Genomic DNA, 27972 nt, shown 5'->3' on the forward strand with positions numbered 1-27972 from the left:
GGAAACACACAACGACTTCAGACCAGGTAAACGCTGAGAGGATAATATGTTTGTACTAATTAGGTGCATAAGGATTTCAGTAGCTCAGAATAGACCTTTATGGACAGCATTTCTGTGTATTAAGAGAGCCTACGAAAACGTAAACAGAGAATGGTTATGGGATATTCTCAAGCAAGAAGCCATAGTTGACGGACATATCATCTCACAACTTTAGCGAACCGCCGAAAAATTTCCAGATTGCGTCTGTTTCATAAATTCTTTTATCATCCATCTCTGAACTCCATTATCAGTCCCGCCCATCGCATTTCAAATCGCACAAACCACGGGAAGGCCGTCTACCCGCCCCCTGCTGGTACTTCTGTGCATCTGTCATCATTTTTCGCCCATACAGCAAGGGACTGGAATGACCTGCCAAACGCCATCGTTGATCAGATCGACTCATCGTCATTCAGATCATCCACAGAAACAATGTACTGCTGAAATTCCACCCCCTCATGTAATACCCCTTCATGCAATGGGGCCTTTGAGGTACTAATAAATAAATAAATATGCAGAGAACACAGTACAAATTCTGTGGGAAGGCCGAAAATGTAATGAAGTGGTGTAAATTCACCAAGGACTGAACCAAGAATGTCCTCTGTTTACACCGCCGTTCATGTTTTCTTTTAAGGGCATAGAAAGACGACTGGAAAGCAGCGCATTAGGGTTTGACCTATCCTGCATGCGTAATTGGCAAATGGTGCAACAGAGGGTCGCCGGACTGACGTACGCGGAAGACATACTGCTACTAGCGGACAGACACTTGCGAATATGTGTGGGAACGCCGCCACATTTATAGGTCTTACGTTTAGCACAGAGAAAGCGGGAATTATATTCTTTAGTGACGAGACGAGTAATTACGTGGTGTCAATTCAGCAACAAGTTATGCCCTTAGCAGAGCAATATATGCTCCTCGGCGTACACATAAACGAAGGAAAGACTTACTCAAGCACCCACCAAGATAATATGAAAATAAAGGGGAAGCAGAATTCAGCAATAATGAAACGGAGCACTTTGGGTCTAATAAGTATGACGCAGTGCGTGGAATCCGCAAAGGAGTAATGGTGCCAGCGCTAACGTTTGAAAATGCCATTTTGTGCTTAAACTTGATTTCTTGTCGGGGCTGGAAGGTAACCAGAGATCGGCAGACCATGTGGCTTTAGGAGCCCACGGCAAAACCACAAATGAGGCAGTGCAGGGTGAGATGGGTCGGGCCACGTTTGAAGTCAGAGAAGCACAAAGCAAAATTAGTTTTGAAGAAAGAATTAGGAACATCGATGAAAATAAATGGGCGCCTAAATTGCACAAGTATGTGTGCCTGAAAATCGTGGGCGCGGGGTAAAGAAAGAGGTCCAGCAAGTTGGCCACCAAGTACACGGTAATTGAAAGCGTGAATAGACAACCAGGAGTCATCAAAGAGAAGCAGAGACCGCGAGCTGGACGCAAAGAACGGAAACAAAAAAGGCCATGGAAATTTACAAGCTGAAGAAACAAACTGGAAGGGAAAATCTGTACGATAACACGAAGGGCAATGCCTTGCTATCTGTAGCTAGAGCTGGTTGCCTAAGGACAGAATCATACCGGAGCCATTCACCCAGGGAGACCCGTAGGTAACGTACACCTTGCAGAAGCGGCTGGATTTAAAGTGGTCGGAAGCATGAACCTACCAGCAGTTGAGATAATCAAAATACACTTAGATTATTGGTGGAAAAAAAAAAGCAGGTAAGGGATTGATACGAACGCATCCGTTACAGGCACAGGTAGCGGTACAATATACTAGATACAGAATATTTGAGGAAGTGAAAAAAAAATAACGAGCAGATGCACACAATACTGTTATAATGAAAACTTTATATAGCGTACTTGAATAACTCAAGCAGGGTAGGTGACTATTTGGCACCTCCCCGTTTCAAAAGAGATGCCAATAAATCACCACCTCACGTTTACGCCGCCGCAAAACCGGTAACCCGCCAACGATACCGCATTACCGGTTACGCTAAGGCTCTCCATTGAACAAACAGCAGTGGAGCAAACCTTCGTATATCTCGTCGAAGGCCACACACAGCTTTCCCGGCGAGCGGTCGTGCTCCCTCTCGTTTAAAATGGGATGCCAATAAATAATCACCATCTCACGTTTACGCCACCGCAAACCCGGTAATCCGCAAAAGATACCGGGTTACCGGTTAGGCTAAAGCTCTCTATTGAACAAATAACAGTGGAGCAAACCTTCGTATGTCTCGTCGAAGAGCACACACAGCTTTCCCGGCGAGCGGTCGTCCTCCCGTATCTCCACGCCCACTTGCCGGCACTCAATATTCCACAGCAAGGCGTCCTGGACCAGCGGACAGGGTCTGTTCCTACTGTTCCCGTCTGTGCAGGCGTGCCACGTTCGGGGCAAGAAGTCGTACGCCCATCTCATCTGGTTTGAAGAAGAGATTAGGAAGTTTTATGAACACCATACCAAAGAAGGTGCACAGCGTCAGCGTATCTTTGTTTATCTTGGTAGAAATAGGCCACCAAAGGATACAACACAAAGGACTAGATGACAGGGCAGGTGTCTTATGTGCATTGCGGTACCTTTTTTTTTGCCACTCTACCAATATGGATGGATGGAGTAACTTTATAGAAAGGTCCTGCGAGCTACGGGAAACAAGGTCCCATAGAGCGGGCTACTCCCACGTTGGGACCGGGAGTTGTAACTACCTGGCCGCATCGTGGGCTCGCTGGACGGCCCAGAGCTGCTCCGCCAGGTCCGTGCTGCGTAATGCTTCTTGTAGCCTGGCGGAGTCTTGATCCTTGTTTGCGTGGGTCCGACCACACGGCCAGAGCAAGTGATGTACGTCTAGTGTGAACTCGGGTTAACACGACATAATCAAGCATCCGTACCCTATGGTCTTATTTTGCTTTTGCATCTTTTCGCCACTACGGGGGGGGGGGGGGGGGACTCACAATCAGATCGCGGTTTTGGAACGTAATACCCCATAATTATGTAATTATTTTACAGCGCAGCTCTGAGGCTCCCGTTCCCGCGTCGAGCGCGGGCGTACCTCGTAACCGAGTGAAGGATGAAAGAGCGAACGCGGAGCGCAACAGGAGATTAAAGACGGCGAGAGCTAATACAGAATTTGATGTTCGCCAGCCTCTTGTAATAAAGCAAACTATACTACGCGACCACTGTAGCCAGAAACAGAACTTGGCCTCAGCTGCTGCTTAGAAGGATTTTGCGGCGTGCAGCCGAAAGTGCCCACTTGCAAAAGGGGGGGGGGGGGGGTCAAATAGCATACTTTGCCCGCACCCCCCTTCCAGTAAATGTGCCTACGGCTGGGAACGGGTGAAGGAAGGCGTAACGTTCAGTTAACACGATGCCTAATCGCCACTGGCAACTTGAACGTCGATCTTCAGACATGATCCCCAAAACTAGGGTTGTGGGACAAATAGTTTGAGACTAAGTCGATTACGAGTCGAATAGTGAGCGCGAATTGAGTACTTTCAAATAGATTTCAGATAATGCATGGCCGTCTCACCACACTCTTAGGCAAATTTACACCCTTTGGGGTGTATATTTGCCATATAACAGTAATCGTCATCTGTGTTGCTTGCGTTTCCTTTCTTGAAAATGCTGCGCTCGCTACTGGTAGAAAATGCTCTGTCATGCTGATAACTCGCATGCCGTTCGTGACTTCCGAGTTCCGGGCTCGCGGACAAGACAGATGATCATTATTGGTCTGTGTCAGGATACGACCCAAAGGGTGTCATTTTGTTTAAGAGTGCGTATAATTTTGAACATTTTTCATATCCTGGTGTTCGCAACATTATAAAGTTTATGTCATTACGCTGCACAAAGAAACGCATTAGGAAGAAGGAGACATTTTTGTTCACACATTCGGGGCTATACTCCGCCGCTTGTACGCATCTCGACTTTGTCTTACAGCGAAGCTCTTAGCCTCTCGGTGGTTGGCATTTTTCGTGTCTGTCCGAGAACAAAATTTATCAGCAGTGATGACCCGTTACCCTCCTAAGCAAGCACAAATGCAACGGTTCATCCCCCTCGTAATGCAGAGGCTACAAGCACTCAGCAAAGCGAAGCAAACAGTCCATACCTTCATTGAAATCACGCATACAACGTACAGAACAGCCTACGATTCAATAAAGAATATAAAAATATCATCCCAAACCACATAATAGATAAGGCGCCAGCGATAACATGTGCTAAGCACTATAGCGCTCAGCGCCTACGTCTCTAGATAAGGATTACAGTTGCGCAAGCTGCGGCGGCGACGGCAGCTTGAGACGTGGGGAGTGACGTCACTAAGCCTTTCATATATATAGATGAACCAGCCTAGCAACTGATTTCAGTGTTGTTGCAGCAACGCTATGGGCGGCGGCGTGCAGTAAAAAGATTACGATGATTCCCATTTCTACCATTTTTTCTAAAGCCATAAAGCATTGCAATACCACCCTTGGCCGTTGCAGCGGTGGTTTTCAGCAACTTCGGCGGACATCCACTTTCGCAGGGCTGGGATGGCGAGTTTTGCTTTGTTTATTGCGAAAGCGTTATATGCCGCATTTCGCAAAAAGACGGCGGCAGCGTTAAGAATACGTGGTCTACCAAAAAAAAATAATGGCCGACGGCGCAGAGTAAAAACACGTGAAGTGCTCGGACTGATGTCGAATTTCTCGGTGTCTTACACAACGTGGCACCGTGTCTTCCCTATATGCAAACACTCAACACTGACTGGCTTGCTTGCTTCCTACATTATGGCGCGTAGCCACTACGGTGGGACTGGTCAAGAAGCTGGCCGGTTAAACGGAAACAGTAATGGCAAACGTGTGTTTTTGAGAGAATAGCAAGCTAGAAGGTAATAAATACATTTGAATCACTTAAATTGTAATTTTGTAAAATAATAAATCAGTAAACTAATGTAAATTGGAATTTTGTTAAATAATAAATCAGGAAGTTAATAAGGTATTCTTGTGTCACCAAGGAACTTGCATGCGGCCCTGCATGCGTTCCTGTGGCTAAAACCCAATGTAGGTGCCCCGAAGGAGAGAATGTTTTCTGTGTTTATAGCAATGCCTAATTTTCGGAATGGGATTTCAAAGTATTTCTGTGGATTTCGAATCACCTGCAGGTTAATAAAAAGTTATCGCCGGCTTCAGGTTCTTTGCAAAAATGACAGAGGGGACAGCGCTAGACCAGATCTGCCTAGAGATAAAAATTTAGGGATAGGATACGGCATCGTAATTTTGTGACGGAGATTTCCAATTTACGCAGGGGACACCATTGGGTTGTCCCAAGGGTAAAGCAAGCGGTTTAAGTCTGTTACTTGGAATGTGTTTTTCGGAGCATTATTGAAAGAGATAGCTTCATAAATCTATAGCGATGTGAGCCTAAGTCGGCAGGACATGAATAACTGTTCCATGTATAGGGATGTGCGAGCGAGTGCGTCGGCCATTTAATTTAGGAACAAACCACGATGACCTCGTATACCATATCAAGCGCACCAGACGTAATGTCGATGGGATTAGTGCTTCCAGTTCGTTCAAAACTGTATAATGTTCGAGGATGAGGCGAGAGTGCGGAGCACACTCACAACGAATCATCTTGTTGCCTCAAAACGAATCTTCATGGTGTGCAGGCCGCCGTCGTCATCGTCTTCTATCACGCGCTAACGGTCCTTTCGCGCTAACGAAATTGTACCACTGCGCTCCGCGTATCCATTCCTTGACCAATCACCCATAACGTACCCGATAACCCATACCGGATCCATAGCCCATAGGGCCCATAACCCATATAGGATCCATACTCGATATAACATCCATACTCGATATAACATCCATACTCGATATAACATCCATACTCGATATAACATCCATACTCGATATAACATCCATACTCGATATAACATCCATACTCGATATAACTGTAGTATAGTGTCGCCCCCTGTCAGATCTATGTGTCATCGCACATGTATGTTTTGTAGTTGTTTAGCTAGATGGCGCACCCCCCTTCTGTCATGTGATGAGCATTGGACCAATCGGGAGCTGTCATCTGGCGTGTGAACCCTTTATTAGCAATAAACGGCCGAGGGTGGCCGAGTCTTCGTTCCGGTTTTCAACGGGAGCAGTTCGCTCTGCGTCTCCTTTACTGCGCCGGCGTTAGCCGCGCGCTCGCTGGTCGGGACCCCCCGCTTGCCTGCCGCTGCCGACACAACATCTCTTGGCGACGAGGATGGGATTCCCGCAGCGGTTCCGACCGAAGCCCCGGGAAACCAACGAGCTTCGTGAGTGAAGCGTCCCTTCCGTGTCTGCACGGCCGGCAAACGCCGCCGACGCACTTGGCGTCGCGAGGCTTCCGAGCCTAGGCCTACTCTCCCCCTTGCTCTTCCTTGCCTATTCCTGCGGCGAGCTCCGGCTTGCCTCCTGCACGCTACCCGGCATGGCATTTACGGCGAACCTTCCCGTTTTTCTTGAAGTGCCCGGCCCTCCATTAATTCCCTGGTACCGCTGGAAAAAAATTTTTCAGGCCCACCTCGAAGCGGCCGGCGGCGGCGACTGGACGGACGCACGGCGAGCGTCTGCGCTCGTCAGCGCTCTCGGGCGTGAGGGACAACGGAAGCACTTCGCAGCCGAGGAGCAGGAAGCAGCAAGGCAGTTAACCAGCGCAGCATCAGCTTCAAGCGAAGCAGCAAGGCAGTCGACCGGCGCAGCGGCAACGACAAGTGATGCGGTCCCGCCAGCGTCAGAGTTTCCGAGACTCTTGCAGCGGCTTGACCGGCTGTTCGCCGCGTCAACAAATGTCCTGGGGGAACGGCACGAATTCACCAGCCGAAAGCAGCTCGAGGGAGAAGGCTTCCTGGAATTCGTGACCGCATTGAAGGAGAAGGCGGTACAGTGCAACTTCGGCACAAGCTATGACGAGCGCGTCCGAGACCAAATCATACATGGGATAGCGAACGCCAGCGTTCGCGAAAAGTTGCTGGCCCATGGCGAAACCTGGTCCCTGGACAAGGCAGAAGAAATTGGACGCTCGTTAGAAGCCCTACATCGAGCGAACCGCGCGTTCGACTCGGAGAAAATACAGAGAATCGAGGCAGCTCAACTTGGCGCTCCGTCGACGAGCCAAGATGGCCGACTTCTTCCGGGGAGCCGCCAAGATGGCCGACGTAGTCCGGGAGGCCATGAAAATGGCCGACGCAGTCCGGGAGGCCATGAAAATGGCCGACGCAGTCCGGGAGGCCATGAAGATGGCCGACGCAGTCCGGGAGGCCATGAAGATGGCTGACGCAGTCCGGGAGGCCATGAAGATGGCCGACGCAGTCCGGGAGGCCATGAAGATGGCCGACGCAGTCCGGGAGGCCATGAAGATGGCCGACGCAGTCCGGGAGGCCATGAAGATGGCCGACTTTTTCTGAGGAGCCGCCAAGATGGCCGACGTCTTCCAAGAGGCCGCCCAGATTATCAACATTTTCCGCGAGGCTCCTCCGGGACCCGCAAAGAAGCACAGGATGCAAAGGACCCTAATTTCGACCGCAGTACATGCGACCGGTGTGGCAGCACGAAGCATATTGCCACATACAGGAACTGTCCCGCAAGGAACCGGCGGTGCAACGCCTGCCACACGTTGGGCCATTTTGCATCCGTATGCCGAAAAACCCGTACTGTTCAGCACGTCTCTTCCGCAGAGACGCTGTCTCCAACTTCCGCAGGACAGCCGTCCGCGTCTGTCTTGACGGTGAGCACTTTGGAAGCTAAAAGGGATTTACAAGTCCCGGTCATGGTTAACGACGTCGCCATGCAGCTGCTCGTGGACACGGGAGCGTCTGTCTCATTGATGACTGCTGAGGATTTTGGGAAGCACTTTGGTCGACAGCACAGACTGTCAAAAACAGCAGTGGACTTGAGGAATTTCTCCAGGCAACGCATCGACATTCAAGGCCTGTTTCAAGCCACTGTCCAGTTTTTTCAAAGGTCATGCTCCGTCACGTTCCACGTAACGACTACAGGAACATCGCTGCTGGGTTTGGACGCCATCCAACGCTTGGGCATACAGATCGACGGTACGTCGCTGACATGTCGTCTACCATCGCTTCCTTCAGTACAGAGCCCCAAAGGTGTGCCTCCGGGTTTTGATCACCTTTCCAGTGACGAGTTGGGTCTCGTCAACAACTTTGTGCACAGAATTCATCGGCAGCAAGATGCGAAACCAGTATCTTCAAAATTACGCCGACTATCCCTGGCTCTCCGTGACCAGGTCACAAATGAATTGCGACGTCTCGAAAACTGCGACGTCATCGAGCGCGTCGACGCTTCTGAGTGGGTGTCTCCACTCGTGGTGGTGCACAAGGATGGAACCATGCGGCTCTGTGTAGATTCACGGGAACAGGACAGTCTTGTGTCTCACGTTCAAGAAAGGGTCTTGCAGAAACAGTGGCAGACTAAACAGTACGTAGACAAACGTAGCGGTGCTCAGGCAACTCGTATTAAGGTGGGCGACACCGTCAGAATAAGATTTAAGAAGAAAGGATTTTTTAAGTACAGTAAACCTCGTAAGGTCAAGGCCCAGATAGGACCATCTACTTTTCTACTCAGTGACGGGAAGACGTGGCATGTGTCTAAGTTAACCCTAGTGATAAAGGATTCAACAGGTAGTACATTGTGTACAAGTGACAAAGATTTTTTGTACTCATATTCAAACTTAGATAGTCATTCCGATGACTCGTCTGTCGTGACAGCGTCTTCTCATAGTTCTAAGCATCAGCTAAGTAGTTCGTCTGACTATCACTTCCGGGTCTGCACAGTCAGCAGTCGTCTCTGATTCCGTAGGAGAATCGGTAGCCTCCCAGGACTTGTTGGGACGTCGAGAGGAGCTTCCTGGGCAACCCTCTCCAGCTTTGAGCGACAACCTCATTCAATTGTCCAACCAGGGGGAGGGAAATAGTAGTGGGGCGACTAGGTCTTTAAAGTCGACCGATACGCGTCGCAACCCCCAAAGTTCTTCTGAGGTACGCACGCGTCCTCATCGTGACAGAAAACGGCCTCCGTGGCTCGATGATTTTGTTTATGTAGTGTAGAGCGCATTGCCGTCTTCGAAATGCCACAGCTAGGGGCCTCGCTGCGACATTTAGGAGACAGTCCACATGTTTCATTAACACAGGTATAAAGTGCTCCTTGTTGCGGTGCAGTGAGTTTTGTGCCGTGTTCCTTGTCCGACTTTGAGTGACTGCCTGTGTTTTGGTGCCCAAGACTGGTGCGCGTGTACGTGAACTTGGGCGGGGACGGATTGAATTTGTTGTGGACTAAAGTGCGTGCTTTGTGTGCAACTGGTGCGCGTGTGTGAACATGGGCGGAACGAACTGAAATCGCCTTTGGACTTAAGTGCGCGTCTTGTGTGCGCGTTTCACTGTATGTTTACTTTGTTTCCAGGGGGAGATGATGTAGTATAGTGTCGCCCCCTGTCAGATCTATGTGTCATCGCACATGTATGTTTTGTAGTTGTTTAGCTAGATGGCGCACCCCCCTTCTGTCATGTGATGAGCATTGGACCAATCGGGAGCTGTCATCTGGCGTGTGAACCCTTTATTAGCAATAAACGGCCGAGGGTGGCCTAGTCTTCGTTCCGGTTTTCAACGGGAGAAGTTCGCTCTGCGTCTCCTTTACTGCGCCGGCGTTAGCCGCGCGTTCGCTGGTCGGGGCCCCCCGCTTGCCTGCCGCTGCCGACACAACAATAACATCCATACTCGATATAACATCCATACTCGATATAAGATCCATACTCGATATAAGATCCATACCCCATAGGACCCATACCCCATAGGACCCATACCCCATAGGACCCATACCCCATAGGACCCATAGTGGGTTGGAGCCACACACGTGACGGGAAGCAACAACGACAACATTCCCGACGCCAAATCACGAGCGCGTAAAATTAATTCTAAACACGCGGGAAACCGCCTGCTTCTTGACCAATCCCCCCATAGTGGGTATGCGCCAGTGTTTGGGAGACGAGACAAGATGTGTACCCCCGCCATCGCATCTCAAAAGGAACGCCGCCGACAAGTTTACAACGTGCACGACGACATGCGGACAAACATCGCGCATTTCACGAAAGCGACTATACAACGCCTTCGCATTCCCACGCGCAAGCAGCCGTAAGTGCCTCTGCCGAATTCATTTCCCTGTAAAGCGAAGAACAGTTAGGTTCAGTAATCAAGGTATATCGCTCACTGTTTATCGCAACGTGTCCATCATGCGCATTCATGATGGACATGTTGCTTCGCACACTTGTTTTTATCACGGCAACATGGAAAACATCGCATTTAGGAACAACGCTGTCTTGGCATGGCTACGTGCACGACAAGGATGCGAGCAAGTTCTAATTTTTTTTTTCAATGCTCAAAAATATTGCCCATGACAATTTGTTGGAGCTGCGGAGTACCAGAAGCGCTGTACAACGGAGCTCCGCAGTGGTTGCGATTTATACCGACTGGACAAAATTAAAGATCAGACTCAAGTAAGTCCGTTGAGAGGCTGGAGCGCTCAGTTAAGCTGTTCGAGCTAATATCAGGGCAATTAAAATCACGGCGAAGAATATAGTCAGCTGGTGGAAAACGGGAATATAGGTCGCGTAGGACTGAGCACGGTTCATCAGCGAACGAAATGCCGCAATCAGGTGCACGAAACAAGCCGACACAATGTTATCGCTTGAAGGAAGTGATACAACAACACATTATCTAGTTATTACGTTTTATGCGAAGCATACTAGCCGCACAACCATGCTCTTCCTTGCTGCGCCGAGCGCGACCGCGTAGCTACCATTGAGGGTATGAGCCATTGTTCATTGCTGCGCTTCTCATATGTGGGTCTATTCTCTTTTAAGTTTGCTATGTTTGTTATTAAGTTGCTTCTATTTTTATGCGTTGCATATTGCAATCACTCAGTTCAGCCCTTGGGCGCGGCCGGGCAGCCACCATTCACCTTTAGCGCAACCACGTGACGTGACGTCACGACAGCCGGAGGAAAAGCTGGGCCCCAACTCGCGCAATATGCAACGCATGCTTGGCTTAACCAAGCTAAGTCTGACCATTTTTTTATGCGAAGCATACTAGCCGCACAACCACGCTCTTCCTTGCTGCGCCGCGCGCGGCCGCGTAGCTACCATATGACGTCATAACAGCTGCAAAAGCGGAGGCTCAGCTCGTGCGCTCGCCTGCATGAGTTGTTTCGTCGTCTAGCCGTACCAAATATAGCCAAGCAACAGCAGTTCACCAGGCTAAACAGTGGTTCAACAACTAAAATAAAGGCTAGTATGCTTCGCATCCTGGGCTTAACCTTAGCCAAGCCACAGCCATTTTTTTATATTCAGAGGTACAGAACACAGAGTGGACTTAACACCAGAACCACACCTCCACGACGCCCAGCCACTCAAGCGAGATAGGTTATTGTTTAGTGGCCACATCAGAAGTAAGCCATGGTTTCGTGAAAATGGCTATATACGTCGGAGTCGTCTACCAAAATGGCTTGCAGAGTTTCCTTTTTTAGATAGGTAACCATGCACGTTTGCCATCAAACATTTTAATGCTAGGATAATAACAAGGAGCAGTCTTCAAGAATTGACAGAAAGAACAGAGCTGGTCCTGACACGTCAGGTTACCTAAATTAATATATGACAACTACTGAAGGCTTTCTTGGCGTTAATTATTTTCCGTTAACAGACGCCTTTCGGAAGCGCACTTAAATTCCCTCGGCTGCCTGAAATACAACTTTAGCGGGTCCACCAGTGCCAACATGGCGTAGTCACTTGTGTCGCAGCAGCGCAGGCTTGTAACAGATAACGCAAAAATAAACACGACCACGCAGGACGACACCAACAACAAGTGTGAAGTTCACGCTGCCATTCGCGGGTTTCGGCCGCAAAAATATGCCGGGTAAGCACTTGAAACTAAGCGCGCACGCATGAATTTTAAATAACGTAGTTACACAGCAACAATTATTTTTAATTTCTTTCTAAAGTTGTTGCGTTGCACGTAGGTTATTTAGCACGAACCAAGCCGCCCAAATGAAGCTGTGGTTGCGCGAATATTGAGTAGCTTGATAGGCTGATCAGTGGCGCGATAATTCCCGCTCGTCTATATTACAAAAATTCGTCTAAAGCCCAGGTAGGTACACATGGTGCGATTTCACACTGCGTTTTTTCGCAGCTATGATTTCCGCAAATGCGAACTTCGCATTACCGTTTCGCATGCACAGAGCGGGGCAGTTACGATTTTCGCATTTGCGAGCCCCTACAGCGGAGTGCTGAATTATTCTTGGCGTCAGTTCGCTTCGGTAAGAACGAAGTAAAGCAACTTAGAAACTGTTTTCGTGAAAACTTGTGTGTGCGTTACCTTGTGGAGGAGGAGGCGGAGGAATTAACGTTTATTGTAAGAAACGTTTATTGTTTATAATTAACGTTTATTGTTTATTGTCTTACAGCGAGAAAGTTCTTTCTTCGCCCTAGGTGGGCGGCTCTCTTTGTCCAGATGCGTTACCTCACGAAGACGAAAATTAAGCAGAAAGGCGACAGTGACGTGTCTCCGATCTACGTTGCGATTGGTTGCCCGTTCTTTGCCGCACGTGCGTTTTCGCGGAGAAGTTTAGCACTCCGAACGTAGAAAAAGCACGAAGGGTGCGGAGGCCCATTTGCGCGCGGAACTTGCGAATTCGCAAGTTCGAAAACGCAGTCGAATTCGCACCACGTGACGCGGGCGTAACACGAGCTGCTGCGCGTCGTTTCTTGCTCCTATCTCCTACAGTCACGTGCTACACACGGGGTGGACCTGGGGTATGGTGAAGGCTATCCGACGAGAACAGTAAATCCGCCCCGCCCCCTCAGCAGTGAGGTGCGAGAAAACTATGACGACGGGAAAGTTTCGCTGAAGTTTTCGAAAAAGCCCTATTATACCCGCGACCTTGAGGTGTGCGGCAGAACTTTGTATAGCCACCGCTAAATAAATCTACGCCAGTGCGAACGTTGTCATTGCGACGCCATGTTTCGGGAAACCCAAGGTGCCGCTTAGAGATGAATTCCTAACAACGCGGAAAGCGTGTCGAGGCCTATATACCGCATTCTTAAGTATTCCACCCAGTGCGCGTTTAGCACGAACGTCTATCGCGCCGAGCAACAGATAAGTAGTGCATTTCATGAGCTAACACTCCTAAGATCAGTGGCGTAGCAACAGGGGGAACCGGGGGGCCGTGGGCCCCGGGTGCAAGGGGCTAGTGGTGGGGAGGGGGTGGGGATGTCATATACGTCTGAAGACACCCCTCTTTCCGTCGGCTACACCCGGGGGGGGGGGGGGGGTGGCAGAAGACCTATGGGCCCCGGGTGCCAGACGACCTAGCTACGCCTGTGCCTAGGATGCATCTTGTACCTCGCGTACCTTTGTACGTGGGTGTATAATCTTGACAGCTTGACAAAACGTTCAGTTGCGAGCAACAGCACCCGCGTTTGATTCCGTTGTCCTTAGACACTTTCACTTTGTTTGGTTTCGACGACGTAATTTTACAAGGCAGCCGTTTGGCTGCGCATCAGACGCTTACCTCGTGGTATATCCGGCCGACGTCGGCACATGGGAGAACAGGCGGTAGTCTGCGTTCCATGGCGACCAAAAGCGAATTCGGTACTGTGTATCAGGGTCAAGGCCTTTCACGATCTGGTAAGTCCTGTTGTCGCCTCGCCGACGGTATCGCGGTGACCGGAAAGCAGCAACAGCCGCTCGCAAACGAAACGCGATTACTGCCCCCCGCAGCCAGCACTGAGAAAGGGCACGTTCTTGCAGTCTTCTGCGGTCACGGAAGTCACGTGACAATGACGTCGCCGGGCTCACGTGCACGGGCGGCTGCGAATAACCGTCGGTACTTCTTGCGCGGGTTCGGAAAGTGGGCGTGTACGCCCGAATTGTCATTCGTCGACGGAAGAATATCATAGAATAAGGCATAGGGCATCGCTACAAAATAGCGGCCCTGCTTTCTTTTCTTTCTTTCAATTCTTGCGCCCATGCTAAAGATGGTCGCATTATACGCCAAAGTGAAAACTCGCCCATAACTTATCAGCGATTATCACGAGACGACCGATACGATACCCCCGATAGCTCTATAGTCACGTACATACTGATAATTTGTTCCTATATCTCGCAACCGCGGCGGTCGCATTTCGATGGGGTCGGGGGGGCGGGGGGGGGGGGGAGGTGAAAAAGCGTTTGTGTGCCTTGCATTGGGGGTACCTTAAAGAACCCCAGGTGGTCCAAATTTAATCCGGAGTGCCCCCCCCACTATACGACGTGCCTCGTAATCGTATCGTGTTTGTGGCACGTATAAGAAACCCAAAACTTATTTAAGTTAAAAAATGTGTTCCTTCAAACATCTCGCCGTTCAATCTGCCCATCTTGTAAGGCGTGACTCTCTTTTTATTTACCTATTGTTAGACGTGATATGGTGGACTGGTGACACACATCAACGGCCCGCACACGTAGAATTAGTAAAGTTATCGGGTTTTACGAGCTGAGTCCGCGTGATTAGCAGGCATGCCTTTAGAGGGGGACCGCGGATTAATTTCGACCACCCGTGGTCCTTTATAGAGGGCAGCCGCATCCAAGCATACACGAGCGAGTTTTTTTTTTTTTTTGCATTCCTCGTCCGGGCCAAGGAGGCAGCTCAAGCCAGAGGGTTCTTGGAATAAGGAATCCTCTCACCTAGGATAACCGGATTCTGACTGGGATTACTGTCTCAGAATATAAAAGTTTAGTTCTCTTTCTCTCTCTCCCCGGTCGAAATGCGGCCGCCTGGGGTCGGAGTCAGACCCGCGACCTTAGCAGTTCAACGCCATAACTACTCAGCTACCGCTGCGGACGTGAGAAGCAACAGCCTGGGCGCTTATCTCGCTGATAATTGTGTAGGAAATGACAGTGCCGCCCATTTTTGATAACACACGTATAATGTAGGTCGGTTTCACTGCAGGCCCTAAACAGACCAGCCTCCGAGGCAGTTCAGCATTTATTCAGCGCCAAAAAGGAAAGTGGCAACTGCTTCCGCTAGTATGCACACATCGCGAAGATAGAGATGGAGTGTCCTAGTCAGAGGATGGGTGGCGCGCAGTAGCAATGCCGTTTGTTAAAAAGATTTCCTGCCTGTATAGTGCAGACCTGCCCTTTCAGCGAGTCTCGGTTGTATGCTGTAGCATCTTGTCGCGTCCGCTTCTTTTGTGTCCCGCTTGATTGTACGCCATTGACCAATCTTTCTTTCTCTCTCAGCATAGTGGAGCTAAGCGGGGGGGTGGAGGGTGGAAGGGGTGCAAAGTTAGTAGTGAGAGTGGGGTATCATCGCCATTTCTGGCTATAAGATACATAATTGGCGCGAGAGTCACTGTGAGTCAGAAGAGCCTTGGAAAGAGCCCCGGTGGCGAAGTGGAGGAGGGTGAGGGAGGAGGAGAGCAATCGACAGCCAATCGCGAGGAGGTTGGCCGCATCGATAACAAGCAGAACTGTTGCCCTTGTTTGCAGGCGCAGACCGTACCAACAGATACCAGTGCATGTACTCGCTTTTTTGGCGTTTGTTTGTGGCTGCGTTAAGGCTAATAGGGGGTGCTCGGCATGAATTGGAATGTTCACGGGCAGGCAATGAAGGCTGCGATCCCCCACGACTGACTGATCAGAACGACTTTCAACTGTTCCTCGCGGTGACGGGCACAGGCGGCTTGCGTAAACCTCGGGGACTTGCCCACCTATAACAAGTAAGTCGAGCAGCGTACCTTCCACCAAATGCTCGTGTGTCGGGTTTTGCTTCGATCGTGATGCCATTTCGTGTCGCCTTTCTGACAGACCGCGTTCGTGCACATAGGCTTTAGTCGGTGAGCGTGCATTTAGAGCATATATACATGGCGTATGCTCGAGAGATGACAACGAAAAGCATTTAGAGGGTGTCCCGGCTAACGATGGCCAATCAGTTCGAAGAAAAAAATATGATAAACAACACGGTGCAAGGTACAATTTTAATAAAGTATGATGCTCGGCCGTCAGATCTCTGAAGACTGAACACCGTAGCTATCATGTGTAGATCGTGTGTACACATGACAGGTGCGCCACAGAGAGAAAAGGCAACGCGAGAAACCCGTTCGGAACTTAGCCCCACGGATGGATGGATGTTATGAGCGTCCCCTTTGGAACCAAGCTCTTCCTATTATACTGCCTAATGTTCTACCTAGGTTAAACAATAATAAAAAAACACGGTGGAACTTCCATAATCAAATTTTCTGACCGCCTATTGAGAACTTTGTTTTTGTAGGTCTTCGTTTTTTGTAGTTTCCCTACTTTTCTTCCACCAATCCTCTAATCGCCTCTTACTAAACCCTATTGCGGACATGTTTACTTTTCCACTGCTCTCGCTGAACCCAAGGGCTTCAAGGAGGCCAGTGGTGCCTAAATCGACCGCTGGGTAGACGTCTTCACCTTCTAATAAGACATGCTCCATAGTTTCCCTAGCTTTACCGCAGCAAGCACCACGTCAAATGTGCACAATGCCCCCTGGAGCTCCCTGGGCGTCCCCACATTAGCCTCTTGACAGCCGTCATTACCCGTGACTCCCCGCAAAAGCATTGCAGAAATTATAGCGCTTACCTTCCTACTAACGTACAAGTCCAGAGGGAAGCTATATAGAGCTGTAGAGATGAGGGGGGAGAGGTGGCAGAGAATGGGTAGAACCGACGCAGTCGCCAGACGAGTTAATAACAGCCTTGCCACTCTTCACTTGCAGTCTCCACACGGGGGGAGAGGGGGTGAAGGGGTGGAGAGAGAAAAGGCGAAGTGAGAAGGCAAGAAACAGTGGTTGCGGGCAAACGGGATAAATCTAAGCACACAATATGGTATGGCACGTTTCTGCTATTTCTGAAAAATAAGGGACAAAGGTTTATGAACACCTTAAAGGACACCACGGTGTCAATCAAAATTATTCCGGAGTGCACCACTTCGCCGTGCCTCGTTATCGAAATGTGGTTTTGTCACGTGCGGCCCCGCAATTCAAATTAATGTTTACTACTTCGGCCATGATGCGATGTGCCATGTGAGGTAATGAGTATGCTCATTCTTCTCGGAGGTTGTGAAGTGTGGCGTGTACAACAGTGCCTCAAGCGAACGCCTCCAATATGTATGCTCTGTGTACTGCGCAGACAAACGGCAGTGGTGCACGAAATGTAAGATTTAGCACCAGCTCACCACTCTCGTGTTGGACTAAACGTTGAAGTCAGACATTCGCCGTCAATATCACCGCTAATTATATTTAATCAAAGCAAACAGCACAAAGAGCTTCGCTTATATACATTCCCAATATCAGTGCGTGGGATCATTCGCCGTCAATATCACCGCTAATTATATTTAATCAAAGCAAACAGCACAAAGAGCTTCGCTTATATACACTCCCAATATCAGTGCGTGGGATCCGCATGCTTTTGAATCTTTTTTTTTGCTTTTAACAACATGGCTAACGTTAGCTGGGGCACATATGGTATACCTGTTGTGCTCGTCACCATGGCAGCCTATGGCACGTCATGCCAGCAGTGGAAGAGTGACCAGGAAGAACACTGGTTAATATCGAGTCTATAGCTTGGTAGTTATGCAGGCTTGGTATCTTGCGGCGAAATATCTAGTCAGGATATACGAACGAGAAAAGGGACTGAAGGGCTTGACTTAGCGTTATTCCCCACGATTATGATACTATACCACTGAAACAAAGGAAAGGGTTAATTACCTGTGCTTTTGTTTCAGACGCTGCAGGCTCGTGAAAGGTAGCTTTCAAGCTGCGTTTGTAGGATATTCTAGGGGGAGGGGGGGGGTGCAATAACGTGTCTTATTCGTTATGCGTAATGAAACGGGCTTTTTAAGTCCCCCAATGAATGTTAAAGTATGTGAGCCTGTATTGGCTCGCGCCGCACATTCATGCCTGCGAGGTTTCAACATGGGGTCTTCGAGTGTCTATTTCAGATTGCTGTACAGCGGGCATAGTGGAGTACATATACATTGCTTTCGATCCATAGTGCGATAGGAATATGCACTGACAGCGCCTTTGACACAAAGATCCTTCTACCAGTACAGGGAAGCCTCAGTGGCTATGGTGTTGGGCTGCTGAGCACAAGGTCGCGGGATCGAATCCCGGCCACGGCGGCCGCATTTCGGTGGGGGCGAAATGCGAAAACACCCTTGTACTTAGATTAAGGGGCACGTTAAAGAACGCCAGGTGGTCGAAATTTCCGGAGTCACCCACTACGGCGTGCCTCAAAATCAGAAAGTGGTTTTGGCACGTAAAGCCCCATAATTAAATTAAGTACAGGGAAGCGCGGTGACCGGCGGAGTAGCCTGTGCGTTTGAGATCAGTGGAGTCGAGTGCAGGTTCAGGCTTATGCTGCGTGAAGCGATCGCGAAGTGGCCCCCGTTTAGAAGGGATATATGCGACACTGTGAAACTTGTTTCCCAGCCACCAGATTGCGATTGTCAGTCCGATCCCGCGTTACTGCGCATGTGCAAGTTGGCAGGACGGACCTTCTGGTTTGTGGTTTGTTTATAAGGATGCCGCATAATTCACGTAGCAAACTCGCTTGTTAAAGTCTGCCCAAATGTCCGGCGTTTTCGTGGCTCGACCCCCCCCCCCGCCCTTCCGCTGCAAGGAAGGAAGGAAAAAGTGGAGAAGGAAAGGCAGGGAGGTTAACCAGTTTAGCTTAACCGGTTTGCTACCCTACACATGGGAGAGGGATGGGGGAGATGAAGGATTGGGAAGGGAGAGAGGGAGAGAGAGCGCATAGCACAGCACACACAGATCGTCCGTTGGAGTCTATGAATCTGGCGTGGTACGTGATATCACTGTCACAGCCGCTTGTCCCATCACGTCTCTTTCAAAAACCGAAGTAGTCCCTTCGTCGCCTTCACCTTCGTTGCAACGGGTGGTGTTGCAGTATGGGACGTTACCAGTATTAACGCGATAGCGCCCCCCCCCTTGTCGCAGAAAATCCAGCGTCGGCGTCCTGTGAACGAAAATTTCCGTATATGTTTAGGTATGTGTGTGTGTCAGGCCTAGCTATATTACATGCGGTACGTACGGGTTTTATTGCCACACCATTCTATCACTAAGGTTGCTCGTACCTCGCCTCACATTCTTGACAAAGTCATTCCTCGGGATTTTGAGAGTAACAGCCCGCAAACAAATGTCGCGAAGCAAAACACCGACAATGCATGCCTTTGATGTTAAATCTTCTCGGGCTTAAATATTAAAAATGCGAAACTATAATAGAAGGCTGAAAATTATGAAGTTTTTCTTTTTTTGGCGCGGCTTTGCATTACCTCCGGGATCGATCGGCCCACGCAAGTGGCCGCGTTTCTACCAGAAAGCTCGCCTTTGTGCGTAGCGTCGCCCACCAGCGTTTCCCGGTAAACATTACGGTTGCGTGAGAAGCAGGCGGGCATCTTCAAATGCTATCGCGTTCGACTCTTAAAGACTGAGCTTAAAGGGACACTAAAGCGAAACAATAAATCAGTTTAGACTAATGAAGCATTGTTTCAGAACCCTGCAGGCAGTCATTTAAAAAAAATAGTTATATTATTAGATGAGAAAATGAAGGTCCAAGTATCAGTATTCGAATTTCGCGCCGAAACTCCAGCGCCGGTACGTCAACGTGACGTCAGGGATTCCAAAGCATGTTTTTAAATTTGGGTCGCGTTGGCTGAGTAAAGGTTCCCGAAACTTGCCATGTTTAATATTTGGTTCTTTTAGAGCACAATGCAGTCAATCTGTACCGCTACATATATGATTAGTAGGCCCTAGAAGGTGCCATCAAAATCCATGACGTCACAGCCACCAGGTGCGGGAACTTACGTAGGCGTCGCCACCCGTATTTCGTTGTTGCGTTTTTTCTGGCTTACCAAACGTCTTATCGTTGTAAGAGTGGTGTTTTTGGTGTTGTAGAAAGGTAATTTAGTGATGTAGAAGAAATCATTTTTCACTTTAGTGTCCCTTTAAGCGTCCTCCAAGTATTTTTTTTTTCAACTTGCACTCCTCGCATGATCGATTTGCCCATGATGAAGCAGCTAGTCTCGATCTCTTAATGAATGATAACTAATTAAGCGCTTTCGGACCGCTGTGAATAGACTATAGTCGCAAATGTAATTAGCTTAGCGTACAGAAATGGTCACGTTAGGTAGACTCATAGTGGCAGAGCCCTTAGCGACAATTCAAAAAGACAGGGGCGTGACAGAGACACAGGACAGCTAGACACAGGACACAGGACAGGTAGAGGTCGAGGCTATCTATAAAACGCCGCAGAGCGTGTCAGAAAAAAAGTACTTTATTTTGGAGAACGGGAAGTTGTCGCTGCGACGATCGAACCCCAATGTGTCAGGAGCCGCTACTCTGTGCGTGGAACAAATTTCAACATTTTTTTTGTTTAGTCCCATGTCGCGATTTACAACAGAACGATTCAGTATAAGTGCTCATGACCAACACGGTTATAAATACGAGCATAGGTATACTGCGAACGTCTAGGGCCTAGAAGAGAACTGAAAACCCCGAAAAGAATGAAATAACCTTTAAGTTTGCAATGCATGCAATGCAACAGAACACACACACGCACAACAAAAATTACGCTGTGGGAATCAACCTAAGCGAAGCTTTACGGGCTGAACGCTTTGATTGACGATAATTAGCGGTGATGCTGACGGCTAAAGCTTAATTTCTTCAACGTTTGGTGTAACGCGAGAGTGGCACGTTGACGTTAAACGTTACCTTACGGGCTCCACTTCTGCCTCTCGGCGTTAGTACACAGAACGCAAAGGGAGAGGCGTTTGCTTGAGGCGTTGTTCAGCGCCATATTTCGTGACCTCTGAGAAGGCTGAGTATTGTCATCGCGTCACATGGCACATCCCAGCGTGGCAGAAGTGTTAAACTTGAATTATGGGGCTCTACTTGCCAAAACCACAGCCGGATTATGAGGCACGCCGTAGTGGAGGACTCCGGATGAATTTTGACGCCGTGGTGTTCTTTAACGTGTCCTAAAATCTAAGTGCACGTGCGTTTTCTATTTCGTCGAAATGCGGCTGCCGCGGTCGGGATCAAATCTGCGACCTCCAGAAATGCCGTAGCTGCAAGGCTACCGCGGCGAGCACAGAAGTGTTCGTTTGACTGTCGACCGCCCCCGCAGCGTCGCTTGGACCCTACGGTGCTCTTTAATTAATGCGGCTATGCTTCCGCAGCGTAGTTTGCCCGCTTGACATATCTGCTTAGTGTTTATTTTTCAGAAACAGCAGGACCGTACCGGTACCGCACCTTGGACTTCAGCTTATCCAGTTTCTCCGCAAATGCTGTCCTTGCCTACTTCTCAGGGTTTGCTTGCCTAAGGGTTTATTTCTCGGGGTTTCCTTGCCTTCTCACATCCCTTGTATGGGAGCCGCCTCTGGGGGGTTTGCGCCAAGCGTGCTGGCTTCACGTGCAGAACGACCCGCGGCTGAAACCAAGGACGCGAAGTTGCAGCAGATTAACAAACTGACGCGCAGACCCTGCGCAAGGCTTCAACCGAGCGCCAATCTGCGGGCAAATGCTACGGGAATCAAGTACACGGAGAGCCGGGTGTCTGGGACATTACGGGGTGTCAATCTACGGGTGATCATTGTTGGGAACATGGCAGTCACTGTAGTAGGCAACGAGTACACCGCGCGAGCGAAAAAGCACGTGGTACGACCACAAGTACTTCCAATGGGGCTGAATTCACTTTGAGAACGCCACAAGCAAACTGAACCAAGGGTATAGCTACATATACCGAACGAACCTGCTCGTATGCTGCACGTGCGTGTATGGCGCGTCATCTCGACGTTCGCTCCTTTACCCCCTACGCAACAAAGAGCTGTGGGACGATGCCCTCAGCGACGGACCTCCCGAGGTCCCCCGAGCTGTGATACAACGGGCTCGAAACATTGCCGGAATCATCTTAGGGACCCTGGACTGAGTGTTCCTCCCACACTGCTCTCGCCATTCAAATATTATTAATAAAGATGTTTTACTCTCTCTCTCTCTCTCTCTCTCTCTCTCTAGACGTCCAGTATAGCGTTGGCTCGGCGTTATACGTCATTCCGCTCCGCTCAGAGTTGTGTGCCCCCGGGAACTCGCTCACAGCCGCTCGGCGACAACGCCACTGGTATCGCAGCACTTATATATACGGCGGCAACGAAACGCTGTTCTCGTTTGGCTCTCGCGAATCGGTTGGGCGGAGCCGGACGCTGCTTCCGCTTTGGTTCCTTGAAGTTTTGTATACGGCCAAGCTGACTGTGCGTCGCTCCTGCCTCTTGACGACGCACTGGTGTAGAGCTACCGAGGAACTTGGCTCCGCTGCCGAGCAAGCGCTATAGTGCGCATGCGCAGAGCTATCGTATACAGTGGCGTAGCTAGGTCATCTGGCACCCGGGGCCCATAGGTCTTCTGTCACCCCCCCCCCCCCCGGCTGTAGTCGAGGAAGGCGAGGATATCAACAAGTTCAGGGTGTCTTCAGACGTATATGACACCCCCTCCCCCCTCCTTCACTGGCCCCTTGCACCCGGGGCCCACGGCCCCCCGGCTCCCCCTGTTGCTACGCCACTGATCGTATAGCGGAAGCAGAACAACGCGCTTCGCTGCCGATCGGGCTGCAGCGGAACGTGGCGGTAAGTTCAGCTTTGAACGAGGACAGAGCTTGCGAGAACTGCAGGCAAGGGACAAGCGGTCGACTTTGAAGGTCAGTCGCTTGTCCTGTCATTTTTTTCTTTAGCTTGTCCTCGTTCGCGAGGAGTCCCGCTATTGTACTTGGAATCGTGTGTAGAATCAACTGTAGCCCCAATCTTTGATCTTGTCGAGCTTCGTTGTTGTTGTTTTGCAGTTCAGTCATGCGCGCACCGCTCGTCTCGTTGGGTCACGCGGGTTATCGAGAATGCGAGATCGACGCAGCTCTGCGCAGTGCGAGAGCACGTGCACTGGAGCGGAAAACGGTTATCCCATTAGTAAGCGGGAAACATTTCTTGGCGAACATTTGCCGCCTTTGACAGCATCTGTCTAGCCGCCTACGTCTTAGTGTCTCATGGTCGTTTCGTTAACTTCCATGTACCAGAATTCGCATAGCATGACAAGAGTTTATGACGAACATAAACGATAGGTCACGATGATCATGTATGGGCAACCAGCGCTGAAGCTTCGCGTGCCAACAGCAGCCCCGTAACACACAGCCTAGTGATCGGTAGACACAGTTTCCAGTAGCACATAGAGCGATTTCGTGTCGGCAAATTCACCGATCATCTTGGGGAACGCTTTTCACGGCTCCTAACATGACAGGGAATCGACGTGCTCGGACGTAAAAGCACATGCGCACAACGCAACGAGCCTGGCCATGGACAGAACTTGGCTGGGCGCATCGGGCTATGCAAACGTTGATACAGGCGCGCGTCTCTTATCGTTGGATATGTCGTGCCATCTTCGTAGCCTCCCTAGCGGACGGTGTCAGCACATTTTAGTTATGCATCAAAACTGTCGTAGCGCTGGTTCCCCATAGCTCAAGAAACAGCCACCTACGTCTTGGTGCTCCCATGGTCGTTTCGTTAACTTGGTATACGCTCCCCGCAAACTGCTTCACCTAACGTCGATTCCCACAGGGCGTGAGATTTGCTGGCTTTATTTTCTGGCATTTGCCTGCGCGGTACTTTACATTGGTGATTACACCTTATCTGAGATTACAGTACAAGTGCCGGCCGTTCTGACGAAATCCGTTGGCATTTGTCTTACGCCAAAATCGCAGCGTGGGCGCGACATCTTTTCAAAAAAGCGAAATGGCCGGCTGTCGCACGCGCACGCATGCGCTTGCACGTGCCGCACCTGGCCGACCGCGCGTGACGTCAGCCCAGTGCCCCGTCAACCAATGGCTAGAAGCGATCCACGCCGCCAGTGATACCGCCCCTAGTCACATCCACGCAATTCTTTTTTAAACCCCTTGGCCACAACGCAACGGCAGCACCTCGCGGTAAATGTTATGCACTAAGGTCAGTTTCTGTGTAACCTCGCGCGCCACTAAGCGGCTCAAAATTTTTCACTCGTGGTTGAAATGATCCCGGAAGCGTAAACTTGCCGCTCAACTTTATTTCTCTTACTGTGTTAATGTCATTTTTTTTTGTCAGGCATCGAATTCAATCGGGCGTCCTCTCCCGTTCTCTCGTCTTGTGCAGGTTGTCGCCAACACGTTTTCTGCAGCGTGTCCTACGGTTGGAGACCGCGACTCCAGAGAAATGGGGAAAACGCTCAGCCGGCATTTTTCTTGCGCCAGACGCGAGCGACCTTCTTCGGTAGAGTCGGCCGACGGCGACTTGGTAGGTCACTGCACGGGCATCGAGCCAGACTGTCCCTGCGCCATCTTCAACAAGCTCGACGGGCTCAACCACCTTCTGCGGTCGGTGGGACTCGAACTCGTCGAGATCCTGCCCGGGCAACTGTCGCTCTCGTGGTACGAGTCGCCGTGGGAATCCAGCAAGCTCGAGCCCACCGCGACGTCCCAATACGACGCCCGCAAGACGGCGGCAGACGTACAGGACCCTTCCGCGGGTGGCGACGCCCCGGGCACCACGAAGACAGAGTATGTAACCCGTGTCCTGACCCTCGTCCAAGACATCCTCGCGACGCACCGCTGCGTCGTCGCGGTCGACGTCGCTGGCCGCACGTTCGGCGCTCACGAAGACCTCACCCGCGACGCCATCACGCGGGCCGGGTCGTCTCTGAGGGCGCTCAGGATTCGCTCCGTGTACCGCGTAAGTCAACCGCTCGTCGACAGCCTAGGCGACGCCGTGGGTTCCCTGAGCCGACTGCGAGAGCTTGCCTGGACGCACGACAAGCTGCAGAGACCTCCTTCCGGCAAGTTACTGGCCTTCCTGCGGACGACGTCGACGCTGACGTCGCTCGACCTGGTCGAGGTCCATATGCCTTTCCCACACGCCGAGGCGCTCTTTGGAGCCCTCAAGAAGAACGCCAGCTTGAGGAGGCTTACGCTCAGCGCTTGCCTCGTGATCCGCGACCCCAACGAGACGAGCGCCCTGCTCCGAGACTACCTAAGCGAAGGGCGCTGCGACCAGATCCTGTCTCTAACGGTGCGCAGGAGCTGCACCAGCCACCCGCCCTCGCTAAGCGCCATCGTGGACGGCGTCTGCCAAAACCGGTCGCTGCAGGACCTCAGCGTCGCGGGCTTCTTCCTGGGCAGGTGGAACTTCACCGTCGTCGCCAAGCTTCTCAACGAGAACCGGACGCTGCGGCGTCTCACTCTCATCGGGACGTCCTGGTTCGAGGCGTTCCAGGGGAGCTTCACGTCCCGCGAGCAATGGAAGAGGCGCGAAGCCGAGGCGCCCAACGGATTCCCTCGATGCCTCCTGGCCCTGGCCCGGCACCAATCGTTGGAGCAGCTCACCGTCGACGTCTCTACGTTCACCGTAAACGAGTGCCTCTCGTTCTGCGAGGCCGTCCGCGCCAACAGGACGCTGAGAGTGGTCACGCTGGCGCGCATTCGCAACGAAGATGTTGGCGCCATCTGCGACATCGTCCGCAAGACCGACACCAAGGACCGCATCCGCCTGGACCACGCCTACGTCCTCAAGGACGGGTGTTCCGAAAACGTGGTCGAGTATCCCGCCCTGATAAGGCACGTGGTCCTCGACCCCTGTAACTTCCGGGACCCGCAGATGGCCGGCGAAGCGCTGCGCCTGCTGCCCCGATTCGCCCAGATCAGCTTGCTCTCTCTGACAGTGGTCGGCGGTCAGCTGTTCGACGACGACAACGCGCGCGCCGTGGTGACCAACTTTCTGGAGACGACGACGACGCTCAGGAGGCTGGACCTCAGCCTGCACACTAGCGGACCTCTCGTCTACGGAGGCCGCGAAGGCCTGCTGCGCGCGCTAGCGCGGAACACGAGTCTCCGGACGCTGCGCATCCGCAAGATGCGCTTCACCGACGCCGAAATCCAACTGCTGGCCGCGACGATAGCGGACAGCGCGACCCTGTGCGAGTTCGGCTTCTTCGTCGAAGACAACGACCGCGCCGCGCTCAAGGCGTTCCTCCGCGGGTTGGAACCGCGATTCTCCGGCAACTACTCCATGCTAGAGCTCAGCCACAGTGCCATCGACGGGTGTCCGCAGTACCTAGCAGTCCAGCGAGTCACCAGGCGCAACCAGGCGCTGGCCATGCGGGCATCGCATTACGTCATGGGCGTCAACCGCAGCAAGCGATGCGCCAGGGCACTAGAAGAGGTGTCCTGTGGTCAAGGCGTGGTCAGGACGGTCGCGGAGTTCGCCTGCATTGACGAGTATACAGCGGCCGGTGTTGTTCAGCAGGCGCTGGAAGAGCTCGCAGACATGGCCACTTTCATGAAGGCAGCGGGCGTCGTGCAAGAGAACGTGATCTGTCACCCGGTGTGCGAAGACAGCCGAGGTGGCCCGCGGTTGCAGCTGGACGGACTGGACGCGGACAGCTGGCGCCAGATTAGGCGGTACATCAGGTTGGCTGACATCGTGGACAGTGACTGTTATCCACGTTTGTAGCTCCTTATTGCACCGAGAGTATAGGCCGTGTTGTTCATCCGGGTATTCATTCTTGGCGGCAAAAAGTGTACAAGGACTGACAACAAAGATAGGCGGAGACAGTGATCTTTCCTCCTTGTTCAGTGTTCCCGTACCCTCTTGCGGCCTGGGATGACAGACTAAACCGGTTATTTATATCCCAAGACCATCCATCCATTTGTACTAAGCTCAACGGCATGCTGAAACTTCACATACGTAATTTGTTGAACGCGTGACCTTTCTTAGTTACGTATGGGGGGAAGCCAACGTGCATATCACCAGCACGCATTTTACTACGAAACAGACATGAAGTATTTCTTTTTTCAATGCAGAGCTTTTGCATAACTGACGTACTCGTATATATGTATGCCATACTGAAAGATGTATTTCAGTGGCAGTTTGAGCTAGCAGATACGTGGAATACTGTTACTCACTGCTAGAAATTTCGAGGTTTTCCTTAGACAAGCTGACATCATAAATCCACGAACAGCGCTCATTGCTTGTCTTCCAGTATTCTGGCATACATTTACCTAAACCTCTGCTATGCTGTAACTAAATCTACACATGCAATTTATTAACCTTCAATTTGACTGCTGCACGTAAGTGTGATCACCGGAGCCATAGCTCGAACCTTCTCTCAAAAGTTGCAGTATGTGTACTAATATTTAGGTAATGCTAATTATATCGAAATGTATGTTGACTTCCCAAGAAATTTTGTACTTTTGCAGAGCATTTTCACTGTAAAGACATTACGAGTAAGAATACATAATTTCTATATAAAAATCTTCTCAATGATGGCTCATTATTTTTCCCATTTTCACATATGGAATCCTGTCTATTCACAATGGAACGATCCCCACTGCATTCATGGTAAGTTTGCACGTTGTAAATAAATGTTTCCTTTGAAAACTGCGAAATTGTGTTGAAGATACTGATGCTTATGACCCTCAGTATGTCAGAAACAAAAGTACATTTTCAGCACACACATCACGACACAGAATGCTGCTTCTGTTGTCACTGCTGGGATAAGCAATGTTTCGCATAGCTGTACTTCATTATTTGATAATTGTTAGTCTTCCCACGTATCATGCTATATAACTGATCCTGATGCCTTTAGCTTTGTACGACTGCCAACCAAAATCATTTTAAATGTTCAGGATCTAAACAGTAGCGTCTCGATCGCTGACACCATCCCGCTAACACGCTTTTCAAGCGGTTCGTACGTTCCCGGATAACACAATATCTCGGAACTAACGTTCATTAAATTGCGAAACTGCGATCGTATGCTATACCCCATATAGACTAGAGC

At 50.6% G+C, this 27972-nt stretch overlaps 2 protein-coding genes across 2 annotated transcripts in view; one reads left to right on the forward strand and one right to left on the reverse strand.

Moving 5' to 3' along the window:
* The window catches only part of LOC139048959 (uncharacterized), a 30163-nt gene extending 16181 nt beyond the window's left edge, over positions 1-13982 (reverse strand). The window contains exons 1-2 of the mRNA XM_070523960.1: positions 13624-13982; positions 2266-2458 (exon numbers count right to left, since the gene is read on the reverse strand). Of these exons, the coding sequence (XP_070380061.1) occupies positions 2266-2458; positions 13624-13683 (253 nt within the window). The 5' untranslated portion in view covers positions 13684-13982. The remainder of the gene's footprint in view (positions 1-2265; positions 2459-13623) is intronic.
* Positions 13983-23919: 9937 nt separating this feature from the next.
* On the forward strand, positions 23920-27580 carry LOC139048960 (NLR family CARD domain-containing protein 3-like). The gene is made up of 2 exons (XM_070523961.1): positions 23920-24110; positions 24294-27580. Exons 1-2 carry the CDS (start codon positions 24096-24098, stop codon positions 26643-26645), a joined length of 2367 nt encoding a protein of 788 aa, XP_070380062.1. The 5' UTR covers positions 23920-24095; the 3' UTR covers positions 26646-27580.
* Positions 27581-27972: the final 392 nt, after the last annotated feature.

The sequence above is a fragment of the Dermacentor albipictus genome, chromosome 8 (assembly GCF_038994185.2).
Source record: "Dermacentor albipictus isolate Rhodes 1998 colony chromosome 8, USDA_Dalb.pri_finalv2, whole genome shotgun sequence".
Lineage (NCBI taxonomy): Eukaryota > Metazoa > Arthropoda > Arachnida > Ixodida > Ixodidae > Dermacentor > Dermacentor albipictus.